Genomic DNA, 19,080 nt, shown 5'->3' on the forward strand with positions numbered 1-19,080 from the left:
AAATTGTCCCCTATGTTCTGAGTTTTGCTTGCACGGATTGGTTCAGTACAGCCAGTACTCTGTCTATTATGAACAGCTGGAGGGACGTGCGGTCCGATCCACTGGACCAAATCAAATAGCTTTCGCCAAGGCAACAATCGACCAATCAGAGCTGACTTGCCAACCAATCAGCATCCTTTTTCTCATTCAGTATAAATTGTTGTCCCCTTTGAAACTTGGCATTCTTGCATCTGTCCTGATGAATGCATGATGCAAAGCTTCAAAAGCATGTTTCTTTTTTTAGCAATACTCAGGCCCCTTGATATTTGATGGAAAGACCATTATGAGCATCAACATCCTGGACCTCACCATTGCCCAGAAACTTAACTGGACCACCCGTATAAATACTGTGGTTACAATAAGATGTCTCCTATCATCTATAAGATCCACTGCAGCAATCCACCAAGGATCCTCTAACAACACGGTCCAAACCTGCAACCTCTACCATCCAAAAGAACAAGGGCAGCTGTCATAGAAACATCACCAACTGCAGGTTCCTCTCCAAGTCACACACTATCTTGATTTGGAAATATATCGCTGTTCCTTCATTGTCTCTGGGTCAAAATCCTAGAACTCTTTCCCTAGCAGCACTGTGGAAGTATTTACACCAGAAGGCAGCTCACCACCGCCTAAGGGCAACAAGTGATGGGCAATAAATGCTGGCCTTGTCTCCAATGCCAACATCCCAAGAAAGATTTAAAAAAGGGCAGTAACATGCAAAATCTTTGAGCAAATGCTTCATTCTTGTTGTAGTGATTGATAGATAGTTGACCGAGGATTGTCAATTGAACATAATGTTTGTCATTCACTACTTTATATTAATTTATAGTCTTATGCTCATGAAAAATCAGGACTTCGTGTCACCAAAGCAGAATTCTTAATTTTTTAAATTTATTCATTTGATGGGATGTGGGTGTCACTTCTAGTCTAGCATTTAATGTCCTAATGTTGTTTTTCAGAAGCTGGTGAACTGCCTTTTTGTGCCACTGCAGTCTATGTAGTATAGGTGCACCCACAGTGCTGTTAGGGAGAATGTTCCAGGATTTTGACCCAGCGATATATTTCCAAATCAAGATAGTGTGTGACTTGGAGAGGAACCTGCAGTTGGTGATGTTTCTATGACAGCTGCCCTTGTTCTTTTGGATGGTAGAGGTTGCAGGTTTGGAAGGTGTTGTTAGAGGATCCTTGGTGGATAGCTGCAGTGGATCTTATAGATGATAGGAGACACCATCCAAGTCAGGATGGTGTGTGACTTGGAGGGGATCTTGCAGGTGATGGTGTTCCCATGTGCCTGTTGCCATTGTTCTTCTAGGTGATAGAGTCCGTGTGTTTGGGTGATGCTGTTGAAGGAGCCTTAGCGAGTTGCTACAATGTATCTTGTAGATTGTACATGCTGCTGCCACTGTGCACTGGTGGTGGAGGGAGTGAATGTTTAAGGTTGTGGATGGGGCGCTGATCAAGGTGGCTGTTTTGTCCTGGATGGTGTCAAGCTTGAGAAATTGATGACTGAAGAGCTGGGCATCACCTCCCCATAACCCCACCACCTCAGAGGTAGGCAAATCACAGAGTCAGTCCCTCTGATCATTTCTAGTGAGTCACTGAGCAATATAAAGGCTACAGTTATGCAAGGCTATAGTTAGACTACATCTGAAGTACTGTGTACAGTTCTGGGCACTGGTCCTTAGAAAGAATATATTGTCCTTGGAAGATGTGCAGCACAGTGTCACCAGAATCCCACCAGAGCTTCAAGAGTTAGATTATGAGTACAGATTGCATAAACTCCTCTATCCCCACCTTTTTTAATCCCATTTTTTCTGCATTCATTTTTATTTTTTATCCACTTATTTTTATTTTCATTCATTTATCCATGGTTTTATGCCCTTTTTTTATACCCCCTTCTATCCCATTTTCTATCCCATTTTCTATCCTTTTGTCCCCACCATCGCCCCATCCCCCCACCCCATTGCCAAAAGGGCCACCTGTTATTTGTTTCATGTTGTTCTTTCATACAATGCTACCCTATTATCACATTCTGCTTTCTTACCTTTGCCACTATCAGCACCTTTCTTAGCCCTTACCACTACCATTAACACTCCCTTTGTCCTTTAGTTCATGACATCTTTGTCAATCTCTCCTTTGTCCCTACCTATCGCTGGCTTTCTATCCAGCATCACCTGTTCCACCCCTCCTTAAACAGTATAGATTTGATCACATTTCCACTTCTCTTCAGCTCTGAAGAAGGTTCATATGGACTCAAAATATTAACTCTGTTTCTCTCTCCACAGATGCTGCAAGACCTGCTGAGCTTTCCCAGCATTTTCTGTTTTTGTTGCATAAACTAGGATTCTTTCCCCTCGAAGGTTGAAGGTTTACGGATGATATGATTGAGGTTTGTACGATTTTGGATAGGGTAGTTAGAAATTTTTTCCATTGGTGTTGGAGTCTCGGACAAGGAGACGTAACCTTTAATCAGAGTCAGGTCATTCAGTAGAGAAGATAATCATACTTCTTCATGAAAAGTGTAGCCAGAGTGTGTAATACCCTCCTACAAAATGCAGTGGATTCTCAATTAATAATTTTAAATCTGAGATTGATAGATTTTTTCTCATCAAGAGTATAAAAGAATACGGAACCAAGGCAGGTGCATGAAGTTAAGATGCAGATCAGCCATGATCTCAGTGAAAGGCAGAATAGAAGTGAGGGGTTGAACGGCCTCCTCCTGTTTCCATGTACGAAGCGTGGGAGAGGAGTGGAAGATATGGAACATGATCAAAGATCAAGAGTAATGCACTGTGAGTGTTGGTCTAGATTATGTACTCAAATCCCTGGATTGGAACTGGAACTCACAAATCACTAATTGAGTGTTACCCACTGTGCCAAGGTTGTCACCTAATGATAACATTTTGGACCGTAAGTTGTTCACAAAGTCCAATGTCGCTGGTTTTAATGAATAAATAGCCCAGCCACTTGTGGCGAGGAAGAGATATCCCATGAATTGTCACAAGATTTCCATTGCTCTACCGTTAGCTTCAAAGACATGGCGTCTTAAAACCTCCATGAGTTTCATTAAATTGCTAGATTTGTGCATCAGTTGCTCATTAAATTGGCCATGGAAAGATCAGTCTAGTAATTAACAACATAAATATCCTGTTAACTATGTGGTTATTGTCAATGACCATCAGAAGTGAACAGCTAAAAATGTGGAGTCTCATTCCTTCATGTAGTGAATTGTTGTTGGGAGATTTTGAAAATGCCAAATTTAAACTTAAAAAGAAAATAAATTGCATTTTTCCAATCTGTCTCTTTTTCTCTCTATCTTAATCCATTCTGTTTTTCCCTCTTTTTATTTCTCTTTCTGGATCTAATTTGATGCCAATTCACCCAATTTCCTTTTCTGTCATTGCTCTGTTTCCTTCTCAATCCTAAAATCTAATTTGTTAAGGGGATAGACTTTTGGTCCCACTGTTCACTGAAATCTTATTGCCCTCGCTGCACTGAATCAGCTTGCACTCCCAGCAACCTGGTGGGCAAAACCTTTTGAGTTGAAGGGTATAGGAAAAAGTTTAATTAATGGGGCAAGGTAGAATATGCCACTTCATCAAAATCCATTTCATTAAAACCTAACAAATAATATCAATGTTTGAAAATCAGTATAACACAAGGATTGTTATCCTAGTGATTGATGGAAATATTTTGCAAAGCAGATGTACTGTTTACAGTATGTTGGATGAGCTTGTGCTTCATTTCCACGAAATGCTATGGACTCCAGCTGTTAGCAATAGCTGGAACCGTGTCCTGAATGTTTGACTGGGACTGGGAATTAGAAACAGACTGCAACAAGGATTACATTTGGGTAAGTAACCTTGAACCGTACGAGTTGCAACTATTCCCAGTTCTCTGCATATCTAATGATGAACTTTAGAGATGTTTTTCTACATAGAAGCAGGAGGAGGCCATTCAGTCCATCAAACCTGTTCTAACATTCAGTGAGATCACGGCTAATCTGTATCTTAGCTCCATCGACCTACCTTGTTTCCGTAACTCTTAATACGCTTACCCAGCAAAAACCTATTAATCTCAATTTTGCAATTTTCAAATGACCTCCAGCTTCAACAACTTTTTTTAGGGGAGAGAGACTTCCAGATTTCCATTATTCTTTGTGAGAAAAAGTGCTTCCTGACATCACCCTTGAATGGTCTAGCTCTAATTTTAAGGTTATTTAAAGAATATATATTCTCTCACAGGAGGTGGGTGTCACTGGCTGGGCCAGTATTTGTTGCCCATCCATAATTGCCCTTGAGAAGGTGGCGGTAAGCCACCTTCCTGAATTACTGCAGTCCGTCTGGTGTAGTGCTGTTAGGGACGGAGTGCCAGGATTTTGACCCAGTGACAGTGAAGGAACGATGAAATAGTTCCAAGTCAGGTTGGTGTGTGGCTTGAAGGGAATCTTCTAGGTGGTGCTGTTCCCATGTCTCTGTTGTCTTTGTTCTTCTAGGTGGTAGAGGTCGCAGGTTTGGAAGGTGCTGTTGAAGATTTTGTGCTAGGTATGCCTTCTTGTTTTGGATTCCCCCATTAGAGGAAATAGTATCTTTCTATGAAACCTACCAAGTCCATTACTCATCTTAATGACTTCAATTACATCACTCCTTAATCTCCTATACTCAAGCTGCTTCATCAATGATCTTCCTTCCATCATAAGATCAGAAATGGGGAGGTTCACTGATGATTGCACAATGTTCAGCACCTTTTGTGATTCTGCAGATAATGAAGCAGTCTGTGCCCATATGCAGCAGGACCTGGACAACATCCAGGCTTGGTCTGATAAGTGCAATTAACATTCGCACCACACAAGTGCCAGGCAAAGTCCATCTCCAACCAGAGAGAATCAAACCATCTCCCTTTGACATTCAAAGGCATTGCCATCACTGAATTCCTCACCATCAACATCATGGGGTTACCATTGACCAGACACTGAACTGGACCAGTCATATAAATATTGTGGCTACAAGAGCAGGTCAGAAGCCAGGAATTCTGTGGCGAGTAACTCACCTCCTGACGCCCAAAGCTTGTCCACCATCTACAAGGCACAAGTCAGGAGTGCGATGGAATACAATTCACTTGCCTGGATGAGTGCAGCTCCAACAACACTCAAAAATCTCGACACCATCCAGGTCAAAGCAGCTTGTGTGATTGACACCCCATCCACCACCTTATATGCTCATTCCCTCCAACGCTGATGCACAGTTGCAGCAGTGTGTATCATCTACAAGATGGACTGAAGAAACTCACCAAGGTTCCTTCGACTGCACCTTCCAACCCCTTGACATTACTGGAACTCCCTCCCTAACAGCTCTGTGAGTGTACCTACACCAAATGGACTGCAACTTCTCAAGGGCAATTACGGATGGCCAATAAATGCTGGCCTAGCGAGCGACACCCACATCCTGAAACAAATAAATAATAAAAAAAACAAGAATACAAACCTAGTTTATGTAACCTGAACTCGTAATTCAACTCCTTTGGCCCCGGTATCATTGCGATGAATCTGTGCTGCACCCTTTTCAACAACACTATAATCCTTTTGAGGTGTGTGTGTACAACTGCACAAGGTAGGTCAGATGAGGCCTAACCAAAGCCTTATACAATTGTAGCATAACTACCAACCCTTTGTATTTCAGCCTCCTTGTGATAAAGGCATCCATGTACAAGTCAATCTCCAATGATCTACACAAGACAATTAAAGGTCAACTCCTACTTTATAGTGAGGCTAGATTGAAGACCTCCTCAGTTTCCTTAAGGAAAATCAGGGGAGGTGTATAGCAGGTGGCTGATCTCCATTTCACACACTGTCTAAAGTCAAGATTAGCCCCCAAAGAGCGAAGGCTAAGTGAAGCGGATTAGCCGCAATTGAGTCCCAAATTCAAAGACGTATATCCTGAATAATTTGTTCTTATATTTTATAATTCTGTTAGCAATTTGAATCTTGATGAAAAGAGAGACACGTTGCCAAAGATTTTCATCTTGTGCTCATCAGGATAAAAGCAACGATGCCAAATTTCAAATGCTTAGTTACTACACAAGACAAGAAACATGGTGTAGGGGGTAACATATTAGCATTGCATTTCTCTTAAACTGAAATACAATTTTTTTTTACAACACATTCCTTAATATTCAACTTTTGCTTCTAAATCGCCTTTATGGAAACTGGTCAAGAAAAATCACAGTATATGACAGGTTTTTACCAATGCAAAGTATTAGGTTTGTTGTTGTTATCCTGGATAAGAACAGTCAGTGTGTAATTCAGGCCAATTCATTGTGTGGGAAGCACTTTGTGATGTTTCATCATAAAAAGGCGCTATAACAAAATCAACAACAACTTATATTTTTAGAGCGCCTTTAACGTAATAAACCTCTCAAAGCGCTTCACAGGAGCTTTTTAAAATAAAACATGACACTGAGACAGATAAGGAGATATTGGCGGGGATTTTCTGGCACTGTCATGGGCGGGACCCACCACGGGTGAGGCAGCGCCCTGGCCAGAAGACCATTGACTTGCGGCGGGACCGGAAGATCCCGGTGGCGGGTGGGTCTGGAAAATCCCACCCATTAGGCTAGGTGACCAACAGATTGACCAAAGAGGTAGGTTTTAAGGAATATCTTAAAAGTGGAGAGCAAATTAGAGAGGCGGAGAGATATAGGGAGGGAATTCCAAAGCTTAGAGCCGAGGAAACTGAAGGCGCGACTGCCATTGATGGAAAGATTAAAATCAGGGATGCTCAAGAGGTATCTCGAAGGCTGGATGAGATCACAGAGATAGGGAGTGGCGAGGCAATGGAGGGATTTGAAAGCAAGGATGAGAATTTTAAAATCAAGATGTTGCTTGACTGGGAATCGTGGAGGTCAGCGAGCACAGGGGTGATGGATGAACAGGACTTGGTGTGAACTTAGACACAGGCAACTGAGTTTTGGATGACCTCAAGTTTATAGAGGGTAGAATGTGGGAGACAGCCAGGAGTGCATTGGAATTGTGAAGTCTGGAGGTAACAAAGGCTTGATTGAGGGTTTCAGCAGCAGATGATCTGAGACAGAAGCAGTGTTATGAAGGTACAAATAGGTGGTCTTAGTGACCTTGAGAGTATGAGGTCGGAAGCTCATCTTGGCCATTTGCATTTCTATAGTACCTTTCATGACCTTGGAATATCCCAAAGTGCTTTGCAACCAATGAAGCACTTTTGAAGTGTAACCACTGTTGTAATATAGGAAATGCGGCAGCCAAATTTCCACACAGCAAGCTCCCACAAACAGCAAGGAGATAATGACCAGATAACCTATTTTATTGATGTTGATATAGGCCCAGGACACAGGGGAAGAAATCCCTGCTTTTCTTCAAAAGTTACCTTGGGATTTTATACCTGACAGAGCAGGTAGGGCTTCAGTTTAACAATTCATCCGAAAGACAGGACCTATATCAGTGCAGCTCTCCTCCTCCAAAAGTATAACACTTCCTCAGCACTGCTTTGGGAGTGTCAGCCTAGATTATGTGCTCACAACTCTGGAGTGGAACTTGAACTCAACCCTCTGACTTAGCGGCGAGAGTGTTACCCACAGAGCCACAGCTGACACCTAAATGCATGTGTTATTTTCCTGTAAACCGGATGAGAAAGTCAACAGAACGAGTTCAGCTCTTCTGACGAAAATGTTGATGAATTGTTTAACAGGAGGTCACACATCTAAATGAGGAAAGCGCGCCTTTGGTTTTAGTCTTCACTTACCTCCTTGCCAGTTTGACTTTGTCGAAGACTTGCTACATCAGAATATCGTGATGTGTGCTCAGAAAGTGTTGCTGGAGTTAAACCTGGAAACTAGACAGGGGGTCCAGTTTTAAAGCTGGTATTGGTGAAGTATATGTCGGCATGTCTCATTAATTCTGTTGCAGCTAGACAATCTGGCCTAGTTCTCTCTGCGTGGGCACAATGCCTGCTGACTAAAGGCTTAAAAAAAGAGACTGTGGGTTGATAATGTACCTGGGATCATAGAGGTGTGCAGAATGTGGTCCTGGTGATTCGATTGCATCGTAATGTCACCAGTTAAAGATGCTTTGGCAAATCTTTAAAGTTTGATGCAAAACCAGATGAAAATAAAGGTCGGGATTCTAAGAAAGGAAGGCTTGAATTTATATAGTGCCTGTCACGACCTTAAGAAGCTCTTAAAGCACTTTACAACCATTGAAGCACTTTTGAAGTGTAGATACTGCTGTAATGCAGGAAACGTGGCAGCCAATTTGTGCACAGCAAGCTCCCACAAACAACAATGAGCTAATGACCAGTAACAATATTGATGTTGGTTGAGGGATAAATATTTCCCAGGACACTGGGGAGAACTTCTACCTTCTACTGCCATCCATTTTTCATTAAATCTCTCTGCATTCCATCTGATCACAAACCTTCCCTTTTGTTTTTTCCTTTCCTCCCTCCTTTCACAGAGACTGGAGGTAGACTTTGTGCTTGCTGAGTATCTGTTATATCTCTAACGTTTTCCAGTTCTGATGAAAGGCCATCTACCTGAAATGGTGAACTCTGTTTCTCCCTCCACAGCTGCTGCCTGAACTGCTTAGCGTTTCCAGCACTTTCTGTTTTTACATCTTCACTGTTCTCCTTCAAATTAGTGTCATGGGATCTTTTACCTCCTGTCGAGGGGCTCGGTTTAACCTGTCATCCAAAGGGTGTCACCTCCAACAGTGAAACACTCCCTCAGTACTGCACTGGGAGTGTCAGGCAACTCTCATGTGCTCAAGTCCCTAGAGTAGGATTTGAAACCATGGCCATTGAAGAGGCAAGAGTGCTACTGAGCTATAGCTACCAACGATCGAGTACACCAGTATATGGTAGGATACATGCCTGTTCATGCGGTACATTATTTAGACAACACAAAAGAAGATGCATTTATTCCCCATCACTTGGAGCCCTGAAATTTAACTGGCTGGCTAAGCCACTTCATATGGCATTAAGAGTTAGATGTTAGCAGTGGCTTGGTGGGTTGCATTCTCCTCCCTGAGTTGCAAGGTTGTGGGTCCAAAGTCCTTCTCCAGAGTCTTCAGCACAAAATCTAGACTGACCCTTTCAGTGCAGGAGTGCTGCACTCTAAGCAATGCCACCTTTTAGATGAGAAATTAAGCTAATGCCTTGTCTGCCCTCTCGGGAGGCTGTGAAAGGTTCATGATATTATTCAAAGAAGAACTGGGAAGCTCCCCCCAAGGCTCTGAACAATATTTATTCCTTAACCACCATCATAAAAACAGATTATCTGGTCATTATCACATTGCTGTTGTGGGAGCTTGCGATGCATAAATTGGCTGCTGCATTTCTGCGTTACAACAGTGATCACACTTCAAAGTACTTAATTGGCTGTAAAGCGCCTTGGGATGTCCTGAGGTCATGAAAGGCACAATAGAACTGCAAGTTCTTTTATCTCTCTACCCTTTCTGTCTTAAAGGGTAAGGAAGGCATGTTCCCTTGCCCGGAGAACATTGGAAAACGAGCTGGATTTGTTCAGTAGCTTTCGTTGGTTATTTTTTCAGCTGAACTTAACCCACAAATTATCAACTTTATTGAATTCAATTTCACAACTTGACATGGGAGGAGTCAAGCCATAGATTTCAAGGTTACTAATCCAGCACCATAACCTCTACTGTATCTCAGTGTCTCTCATCTTTGCCTTTAGGAAATGTTGGGAGGTGCTATATAGAGTCTGGGTGCTTCCCTACGGACAGAAGGGTAAAACCAGAGTACATGTCAACCCCACCTCCTCTCAGCCTCTCCTCAATTTGTCAGCTGCACTACTGCACCTCTTAGTGTCCAGCAGAAGAAGAACACAGAGGGAATGAGCTCCAAGCTAGAGCCATAGGTCATAGAACCTTGCAGCAAAGAAAGAGGCCATTCAGTCCATTGCATTTGCCAGTTCTTTGAAGAGCTATCCTACACCCAAGCCTTTGCCCCATAGCCATTCAAATGGCTTCCCTCTAAGTACATGGCCAGTTGCCTTTTGGAATCTGCTTCCACCACCCTTTCAGGTAGTGTGTTCCAGACCTTAACCATCCAAAATTCTCCTAATTTTCCCTCTAGTTCTTTTGCTAAACCTGTGGTCTAACCTTGGGCGCATGTGTGGTGAGGGGAGATTACAGAGGTTGGGAAAGATGAGAGTGTGAGGTAGAAAACAGTAAATACTGATAAAAGGTACAAATGACTGTTGAACCAACAGATGTTAAGCCTTTTAATGTCAACAGGTTAAAACCTCTGTTAAAGTAGCAGAAGGAAGGGTTTAATACCGCCCCCGCTCAACGCTCCATAAAATTACCTTTTTAACATCTAAGAGATCTTTGGCAAATTGGTCAATTTTGACCACAGGAAAGCTCAAACGATCCACAGTTTCACCTCAACTGGCAATCCAAAGGTCCATTTATAATATCAATGCTTAAGCTTTACGACTGCCTAGAGAACTCTATCCCAGACAAGACTTGTAGGGTAGAGTTTTGTTTCCAAGCAGAAGTCTAAGTGGAGAGTTAATTATTACTTGTTGGACTTGATCCTATCTCTCATCGACATGCTGCCCCTTGGCAATATCATCTGAAAACACAGAGTCAGTTTTCACATGAATGCTAATGACACCCATGCTCTACCTCACCACCATCTCTCTCAACTCCTCCCCTGCTGCTAAATTATCAGACTGATGTCCAACATTCGGTACTGGATAAGCAAAAATTTCCCTCAATTAAATAGTGAGAAGACGGAAGCCATTTTCGTCCCCCACTACAAAATCTGTTCCCTAGCTACTGATTCTCTGGTGACTGTCTGGGGCTGAGCCAGACATGACACCCTTGGTGTCATATTTGATCTCAAGGTGAGCTTCCGAACACATATCTGTGACATCGTTAAGACCACCAACTTCCACTGTTGTAACATTGCTGGACTTCACCCCTGTCTCAGTTCATCTGCTGCTGTAATCCTCATCCATGCCTTTGTTATTTCCAGAATTGACTATTCAAATACACTCCTGACCAGCCTCCCACAGTCTGCCCTCTGTAAATTTGAGGTCATCCAAACATCTGCTGTCCGTGTCCTTACTCACAACAAGTCCTGTTCCCTTATCATCCTGTGCTTGCTAACCTACTTTAGAACCATAGAACCATAGAACACTACAGCACAGAAAACAGGACATTCGGCCCTTCTAGTCTGTGCTGAAATATTATTTCACTAGTCCCATTGACCTGCACCTAGTCCATAACTCTCCAGACCTCTCCCATCCATGTATCTATCTAATTTATTCTTAAAATAAATAATAATACTTTGTCTCCCAGTCACCTCAATTTTAAAATTCTCACCTCATTTTCAAATCCCTCCATGGTCTCACCTCTTCCTTTCTCTGTAATCTCCTCCAGCTCCACAACCCTCAGATCTCTGCACTTCTCTAGTTCAGGCCCCTTGAGCGTCCCCGATTTTAATTGTTCTATCATTGGTGGCCATGCCTTCAGTTGCCAAGAACCTAAGCTCTGGAATATCCTCCCTACACCTCCCTGCCTCTGAACCTCACTTTACTCCTTTAAGACACTCCTTAAAACCCATCTCTCTTGACCAAGCCTTTGGCCACCTGCCTTAACATTGCCTTAGTGTCAGGTTTTGTTTGATAATGCTCATTCAAGCACCTTTGGACTGTTTATTGCATTAAAGGTGCTATATGAAAGCAAGTCATTGTTGCTGTTTTTGGTGGGATGCTGAAATGTGAATCAGACTCTGGTGGGTGTTACAACAAGTGCTTTCTGAGGGAGATCAATCGCATGTGAATTTTGCCCTTGTGGCAGATTGGATGGGACTGAGCTTTGCTGCTTTAAAAATGTGACATAAAAGCAAGTGGTTGTTGCCACTGCAATATTCCTAAACACCTGAATAGACTGCTGACTCTCACCATTCTAGTTAACACATTGGCATTAGGTGAGGAATTCACTCCATTACAATGGTGCGACTTCCTACATCACCACAATAATTACACTTCAGAAAAGGACTTAATACTCTGGGATGTCCTGAGGCGGCGAAAAGCACTGGATGAATGCAAATCTTTCTTTCTGCATTGTAAGGCAATGACACCCTGAAAGCGTGACCTAGCAGCAATGTAGCCTGCATATGGCAGTGTGTGAGAGACACTGTTATGTTACTGGGCTAGCAACTCAATGGTCACAAACTTAAATGCCTCAAGGGCAGGTTGTAAAATTCCATTCAATAAACTTGAAGGCTGCGGACAAAATGGCGACCACGAAAACGGCAAAACTCAACCATGCCCTTCAAGGAGGGGAACCTCCTACTCTAACCTCTTCTGACCATCTAATGACTTGATTAGCCCTCCTTAACAAACCTCTGAAGTGGCCATTTATTTCACTGCGTAAATTAATTTACCACTAAGTGTAATAGTAAGACCAGCGGCGAAAGGAGGTGGCCCACCAGTACTTCATTGGGACAAGGAAATTGGGTGACATCTGGGGTCTTTTCAGGGTCACCCACACTCTAACAAGTTGAAAGGAAAGAGGCTGTCTCTTCAGGGGGAAAATGGGGCAAAGTGTTGCCATGAGAGAAGTAAATGAAGAGCTTTCACCTGAAGCCATCCGGAGCTTGGCCTTTTTCTTTTCTTCTGCTTGCTGGATCTGCTCTTCAATCAATTTGTCATCCACCTCCACGCATGGCTGAGTTGGCTGCTGTGCCTCCAGATAATCAATGTCTTTTTCAATCCTCTCAATTCTGGATCCAAGATTCTCCACCCCATTCTTGAATTCAGTTTTGTAAATGTTCAACCCATCCAAGCGGACTGTGATTTCTTTCCGGAAGTCTCTAAACTCCCTGACGTACTTGTTCATGTCTTGGTTACATTTTTCCAGCCGGTCCTGTTATTAAGGTGAATTAGCGAAGAGATAACCTTGGTGTTAAGTGTTTAAGACTTCCTATCGAAAGGATTAGATGAGGTTGCTAACATACAAATGCAAGAATTAAGAATTGGTATTAAACATGCCACTAATTAAACGTTACCCAAATAAAAGCAGGAAGAATGATTTGAAAACACTGCCAGTGGATGGAGGGTCAGTAACCAGAGGAATCAGATTTAAGAGAACTGCCAAAAGAACCAGATGAGGAGAATTTTTTTAACGCAGCGAGTTGATATGATCTGGAATGCACTGCCTGAAAGCTTGGTGGAAGCAGATTCAATAACAACTTCAATAGCAACTCATTTAAGTAATTGGCTAATTGCTTAAATGAGAGAAAATTACAGGGCTATGAGGAAAGAGCGGGGGGAGTGAAACTAATTGGATCGCTCTTACAAAGAGCTGGCACAGGCATGATGGTGGAATGGCCTCCTGTGCTGCAGGATTCTAGAATTCTATGTATTATGAAGAGGCATTATGGATGTCTTCTGGTCTCTGATACCTTGCTTACAATTGTAATACTGGGAGTTATATAACTGCGTGCCTAGTACATTGACATTTGTTATTTGCATTCCATACATGCTATTTTTAGCAGATGTCTCCACATCTGGAACTTTCATAAGAACATAAGAACAGGATAGGTCATTCATCTCTGAGCCTGTTCCACCATTCAGTTAGACCATGGCTGATCTGTACCAACTCCATCTCCCTGCCTTGGTTCTGTAACCCTTAAGGACCATGCCTAACAAAAACTTATCAATCTCGATTTTGAAATTTTCAATTGACCTGCCCCTCCCCCCAGCCTCAACAGCTTTTTTGGCGGTGGGGGGGGGGGAGGGGGGGCGGGGAAGAAGTGGGGGGGGGCGGGGATTGTTGGGACGAGCAAGCAGTGATAGGAGGAGATAACCAAAAGGTGTCACAGACAAAAGAACAAAGAGGTGTTGAAGGTGGTGATATTATCTAAAAGAATGTGCTAATTAAGAGTGGAGAGCAGGACAAGCAAGGTAGCTCTAGTGGGGGTGCGGTGAAATAAGCGATGGGTGGAATACATTTAGAAACAATGGAAATAGGTGGGAAAAGAAAAATCTATATAAATTATTGGAAAAAACAAAAGGGAGGGGGAAGAAACGGAAAAGGGGTGGGGATGGAGGAGGGAGTTCAAGGTCTAAAGTTGTTGAACTCAACATTCAGTCCGGAAGGCTGTAAAGTGCCTAGTCGGAAGATGAGGTGCTGTTCATCATGCTGGAGTTGGCGGAAATTGATGCCACCACCAAACACATCTTCCCTTCACCCCCCTGGCGGCATTCCGTAGGGATCGTTCCCTCCGTGACATCCTGGTCCACTCCTCCATCACCCCCTACTCCTCAACCCCCACCTACAGCACCTCCCCATGCAAACGCAAAATATGCAACACCTGCCTCTTCACTTCCTCTCTCCTCACCGTCCAAGGGCCCAAACACTCCTTTCAAGTGAAGCAGCATTTCACTTGCATTTCCCCCAACTTAGTCTACTACATCCGTTGCTCCCAATGCGGTTTCCTCTACATTGGAGAGACCCAACGCAGACTGGGTGACCACTTTGCAGAACACCTTCGGTCTGTCCGCAAGCATTACCCAGACCTCCCTGTCGCTTGCCATTTTAACACTCCACCCTGCTCTCTTGCGCACATGTCCGTCCTTGGCTTACTGCATTGTTCCAGTGAAAATCAACGCAAACTGGAGGAACAGCACCTCATCTTCCGACTAGGCACTTTACAGCCTTCCAGACTGAATATTGAGTTCAACAACTTTAGATCTTGAACTCCCTCTTCCATCCCCACCCCCTTTCCGTTTCTTCCCCCTCCCTTTTGTTTTTTCCAATAATTTATATAGATTTTTCTTTTTCCCACCTATTTCCTTTATTTTTAAATGTATTTCACCCATCGCTTATTTCACCGCACCCCCACTAGAGCTAACTTGCTTGTCCTGCTCTCCACTCTTAATTAGCACACTCTTTTAGATAATATCACCACCTTCAACACCTCTTTGTTCTTTTGTCTGTGACATCTTTTGGTTATCTCCACCTATCACTGCTTGCTTGTCCCAACAAACTCCCCCTTCTTCCCCGCACCCCCCCACCACTTAAACCAGCTTATATTTCACCCCTTTCCTATTTCTACTTAGTTCTGTTGAAAGGGTCATGAGGACTCGAAACGTCAACTTTGCTCTTCTCCGCCGATGCTGCCAGACCTGCTGAGTTTTTCTAGGTATTTCTGTTTTTGTTCTGGATTTCCAGCATCCGCAGTTTTTTGTTTTTATAGCTTTTTTGGCAGACTGTGTTCCAGATTTCCACAACCCTTCGTGCAAAGGCGTGTTTCCTGACATTGCCCCCGAACAGCCTCAGTCTGAATTTAAGTTTGTTTCCCTTCGTTCTGAACTAATCCACCAGAGGAAATGGTTTCTCTCTTTCCTATCAAATCCTTTAATCATCGCAAAGACCTCAATTATATCATTACTGAATCTTCTATACACAAAGAATTAAGGCTCAGTCTTTGCAACCTGTCTTCGTAAGTTAACCCTTTCTCAGCTAGAAACTAAGAAGTAAATCATTGAGGAATGTCGGCGAGACCCAGCTTCAAAACCTTGCTCCAACAAATAATTTAGTAAGCTATTATTATAAGGGTTCTGCTGCTCTGAACCTGACATATTAATTAAAAAAGTTAATTAAAAAAATAGCCCTCTGGTGAGAGCATTCTGATACTTCAATATTACTTGAATAAATAACAGGAAACACTTAGCTTCTTGCAGCATTCACATGGGATAAAAACTTCATAGCTGTTGTGACCATTTGCTAATGGTTTCCCCACAGTTTTGGCTCTTTTTACAACTGCGTTCACTTCATTAGGTATGGTTGAAAGTTTTAAGAGTGGTATATTCATGATCATTCCTGATGGTAGACCTGGATTTGCTCACAGTGTATTACTTTGTAGGATGAATATGGCCTGGCTGTTCTGTGTTATTGCTGTGTCAGCCATAAAGTTGGAAATGATTTTTCCAACACCAGTCAAGCCAAGAACTGATTACAGGAGGAGAAATGAGCGAAGGCTTTGGCTGGAACTGCTGCCCACAGAGAAACAATGCCACTTCTGTCCAGGCTATTGCTTAGGTCCCCCATTTACACATACCACATGAGGATGCAACATACCTGTGGTTTCTTCCATCTATTAGACAAGGGGTATGGTGGCTCACATGGAGCAGAAGGACCAGCATGGATCTGTTGGGCTGAATGGTCTGTTTCTATGCTGTAAATACTTAGTATTCAGTGCCACAGATGCAGTCTTTACATTGAAGAGAATTTATTTCCAATCATTATTCATACTAAAAATGTGCGATTTTTTGTTCATCCCTTGGAGCCCTGAGGAGGAGGTGGCGAACTGCCTTATTTGAATATTTTTTCACCCAGAGGGTGGCAGGGGTGGATAACTCACTACCTGAAAGAGTGGTAGAGCTAGAAACCCTCATCATATTAAAGAAAACTCTTGGATATGCACGTGCGGTGCTGTAACCAACAGGGCCATGAACCAGGAGCTGGAAAGTGGAACTAGGCTGGATAACTCTATTGGCCTGCAGAACATGTTGTGCCAAATGGCCTCCTTCTGTGCTGTAAATCTTTATATGTTTCTAACTGCTGTGGTCTGTATTCTTTCTAGTAGTCCTAGCAGTGGCAAGAAGCAAAGGGTAATAGTCATTTGTGTTATTGGAAGGCTGTTTCCAATGACCTCCGCTGAGCTCAGTGCTGGGTCCCATGGTATATACCAATGATTGAACTTAATTGTAGGGGGCATGATGGAGAAGTTTTCAGATGATATAAAAATTGGCCATGTGGTTGATAGTGAGGAAGAAAGCTGTAGACTGCAAGAAGGTATCAAGGGACTGGTCAGGTGGGCAGAAAAGTGGCAAATGGAGTTCAATCTGGAGAAGTGTGTGGTAATGCATCTGGGGAGGACAAACTGAGAAATGTAGAGGAACACAGGGATCTTGGAGTACATTTCTACAATAGGAGGCCATTCGGTCCATTGTGTCTGTGTCAGCTCTTTGAAAGAGCTATCCAGTTAAATCCCACTTGTTCTTTTCCTATGGCCCTGTAATTTTTAAAGTATTTATTTAATTCCCTTTTGAAAATTACTATTCAACGTGCATCCACCATCCTTTTAGGAATTCTGAGAGACAAAACTCATGGAGCAAAATTATTTCTCTTTACCTTACCTCTGGTTCTTTTTCCAATCAATATCCTCTGGTGGCTGACTCTCTGACCAGTGGAAACAGTTTTATCTTATTTGTTCTATCAAATCCACTCATAGTTTTTAAAAACAGGCTATTGTTCTGCTTTGCTGATTATAATAAATGTCAACACTGAAATATTTTATCGGCATTGAATATCACAGTTAAATAATCAAATAAGGAATGCCCAGGCACAAATTAACAGTGCAATATTGATGCAAGTAATTTATGTTAGCAATTATATAGGTTTTCTTTCAGTCAAAGTTCAAAGGTATGTGAGGCATACATGGTGTTGACTGTAGCACTTACCTCGAGTAGCATGATGCGTCTCTCAATGTATTGCATGAGTAAAGCATCTTGAGTCATCCGCTGGGCTTGTCCAAAGGTTTGGGTTAAAAGGAGTAACGTCAACAGCCTTGGTAACAGGACCCAATCTACCATGATTGGGAATCTTATCCCAGAAGTTCAATGGGACAGAATGAAATACCAAGCCCCAAGCCCTGCTGTTTTTTTTTGTTCGAGGTCTTCAGTTTCACTTGTCCTGGAAATAGGTAACGACATACAATCGTTTGAAATTTCGGTAGAGAGATTAAGAAAGCATATGCTTTTAAAACGCTCGATGCCAAGAGCTGGTAGGTCAGTACTTGATAGCTTAAACAGACAGAAGTCTCTGGCTGTGTCTGAAGGACACGCATTTGTGCGTGGAGTCAGGATTTTTTTTCCCAGATCATAATTGTTTCCATGTGCATCGGAATGACTCATGCAGGCTCAGAACCAGCCAAATAAAACAGCAAAAGGCAATGAAAAGAAATAAAGCTATTTTAATTACACTGCAAATCCTACTCTGTGCTTACATTGAGGAAACCTCGAGCAAAATAATTAAACATTGCACAAATTAAATCTCAGAATACAGTAAGCGATCAACATCAGGTAATTGCTTTGACGATCTGTCCTGTTTTCAGCTGCACCAAATTTTCTGGAATGGCAAAATAGGGCTTTTAACATTGCTCTGTTCTCAACATTTGTATTCCCTTGAGTGTCAAAGATTAAGAGGTGATCTAATTGAACAATTTGATAGGGTAGATAGAAAGAAATGATTTTCTCTGGTGGGAGAGTCCAGATCAAGGAACTGTAACCTTAAAATTTGAGCTAGGTCTTTCAGGGTGATGCCAGGAAGCATTTCTTCACACAAAGGGTGGTGGAACTCTCTTCCCCCTAAAAATTAAAAATTTCAAAACTGATAGTGAGAGATTTTTGGGGGTTGGGGGAGGTTAGAATGGGTGGGGGGGTGGGTGGTGGTTGGAGCGTGTTGGGGAGGAGAGGTTAGCTACAGAGTTGAATTGTTTTCTAAATGTAGTGATTTCTTTGTAGCCACTTTCCTAACATCAGTTGATTGCTCTGTGATTAATTATCTTTAGAGAACCAGCATTGGGCCTCCAATTTCACCATTGTTACAGTCACTCTGCCTACTGCATGCAGGTGTAATGAATGAAAGACAAAAGCTACATTTATACAGCACCTTTCTCAATGTCCCAAATTTTTATAGCCAATTAAATACTTTTGTGCTGTATTCAGTGGCATAATATAGGCAATGTTATCAAATGGTGGAGCAGGCTCGAGGGACCCAATGGCCTACTTCTGCTCATAATACGTATGTTTGTATGTCATTCTGGGATGGATGAAATCAACTTGGCTAGACGGCCTTTGTCACCTATAATTATCTTGCGAATAGAGGGTGGAATCATGGCTGGAGTTCTGTTTGTTTTGTTGTTAATGAAAGTTTACTGTGAGCAGGCTTTGTGGGGTGAGATTGCCAGGCCA

At 42.6% G+C, this 19,080-nt stretch overlaps 1 protein-coding gene across 1 annotated transcript in view; it reads right to left on the reverse strand.

Annotated features, from left to right (window-relative positions):
* Positions 1 to 17,968, reverse strand: part of olfml1 (olfactomedin-like 1) — a 31,255-nt gene extending 13,287 nt beyond the window's left edge. The window contains exons 1-2 of the mRNA XM_078549399.1: positions 17,569 to 17,968; positions 12,679 to 12,964 (exon numbers count right to left, since the gene is read on the reverse strand). Coding sequence (XP_078405525.1) covers positions 12,679 to 12,964; positions 17,569 to 17,700 — 418 coding nt within the window. The 5' untranslated portion in view covers positions 17,701 to 17,968. The remainder of the gene's footprint in view (positions 1 to 12,678; positions 12,965 to 17,568) is intronic.
* Between the last annotated feature and the right edge of the window lie 1,112 nt (positions 17,969 to 19,080).

This window comes from Cetorhinus maximus, chromosome 9 (genome assembly GCF_964194155.1).
Source record: "Cetorhinus maximus chromosome 9, sCetMax3.hap1.1, whole genome shotgun sequence".
In the NCBI taxonomy this organism is placed as follows: Eukaryota; Metazoa; Chordata; class Chondrichthyes; order Lamniformes; family Cetorhinidae; genus Cetorhinus; species Cetorhinus maximus.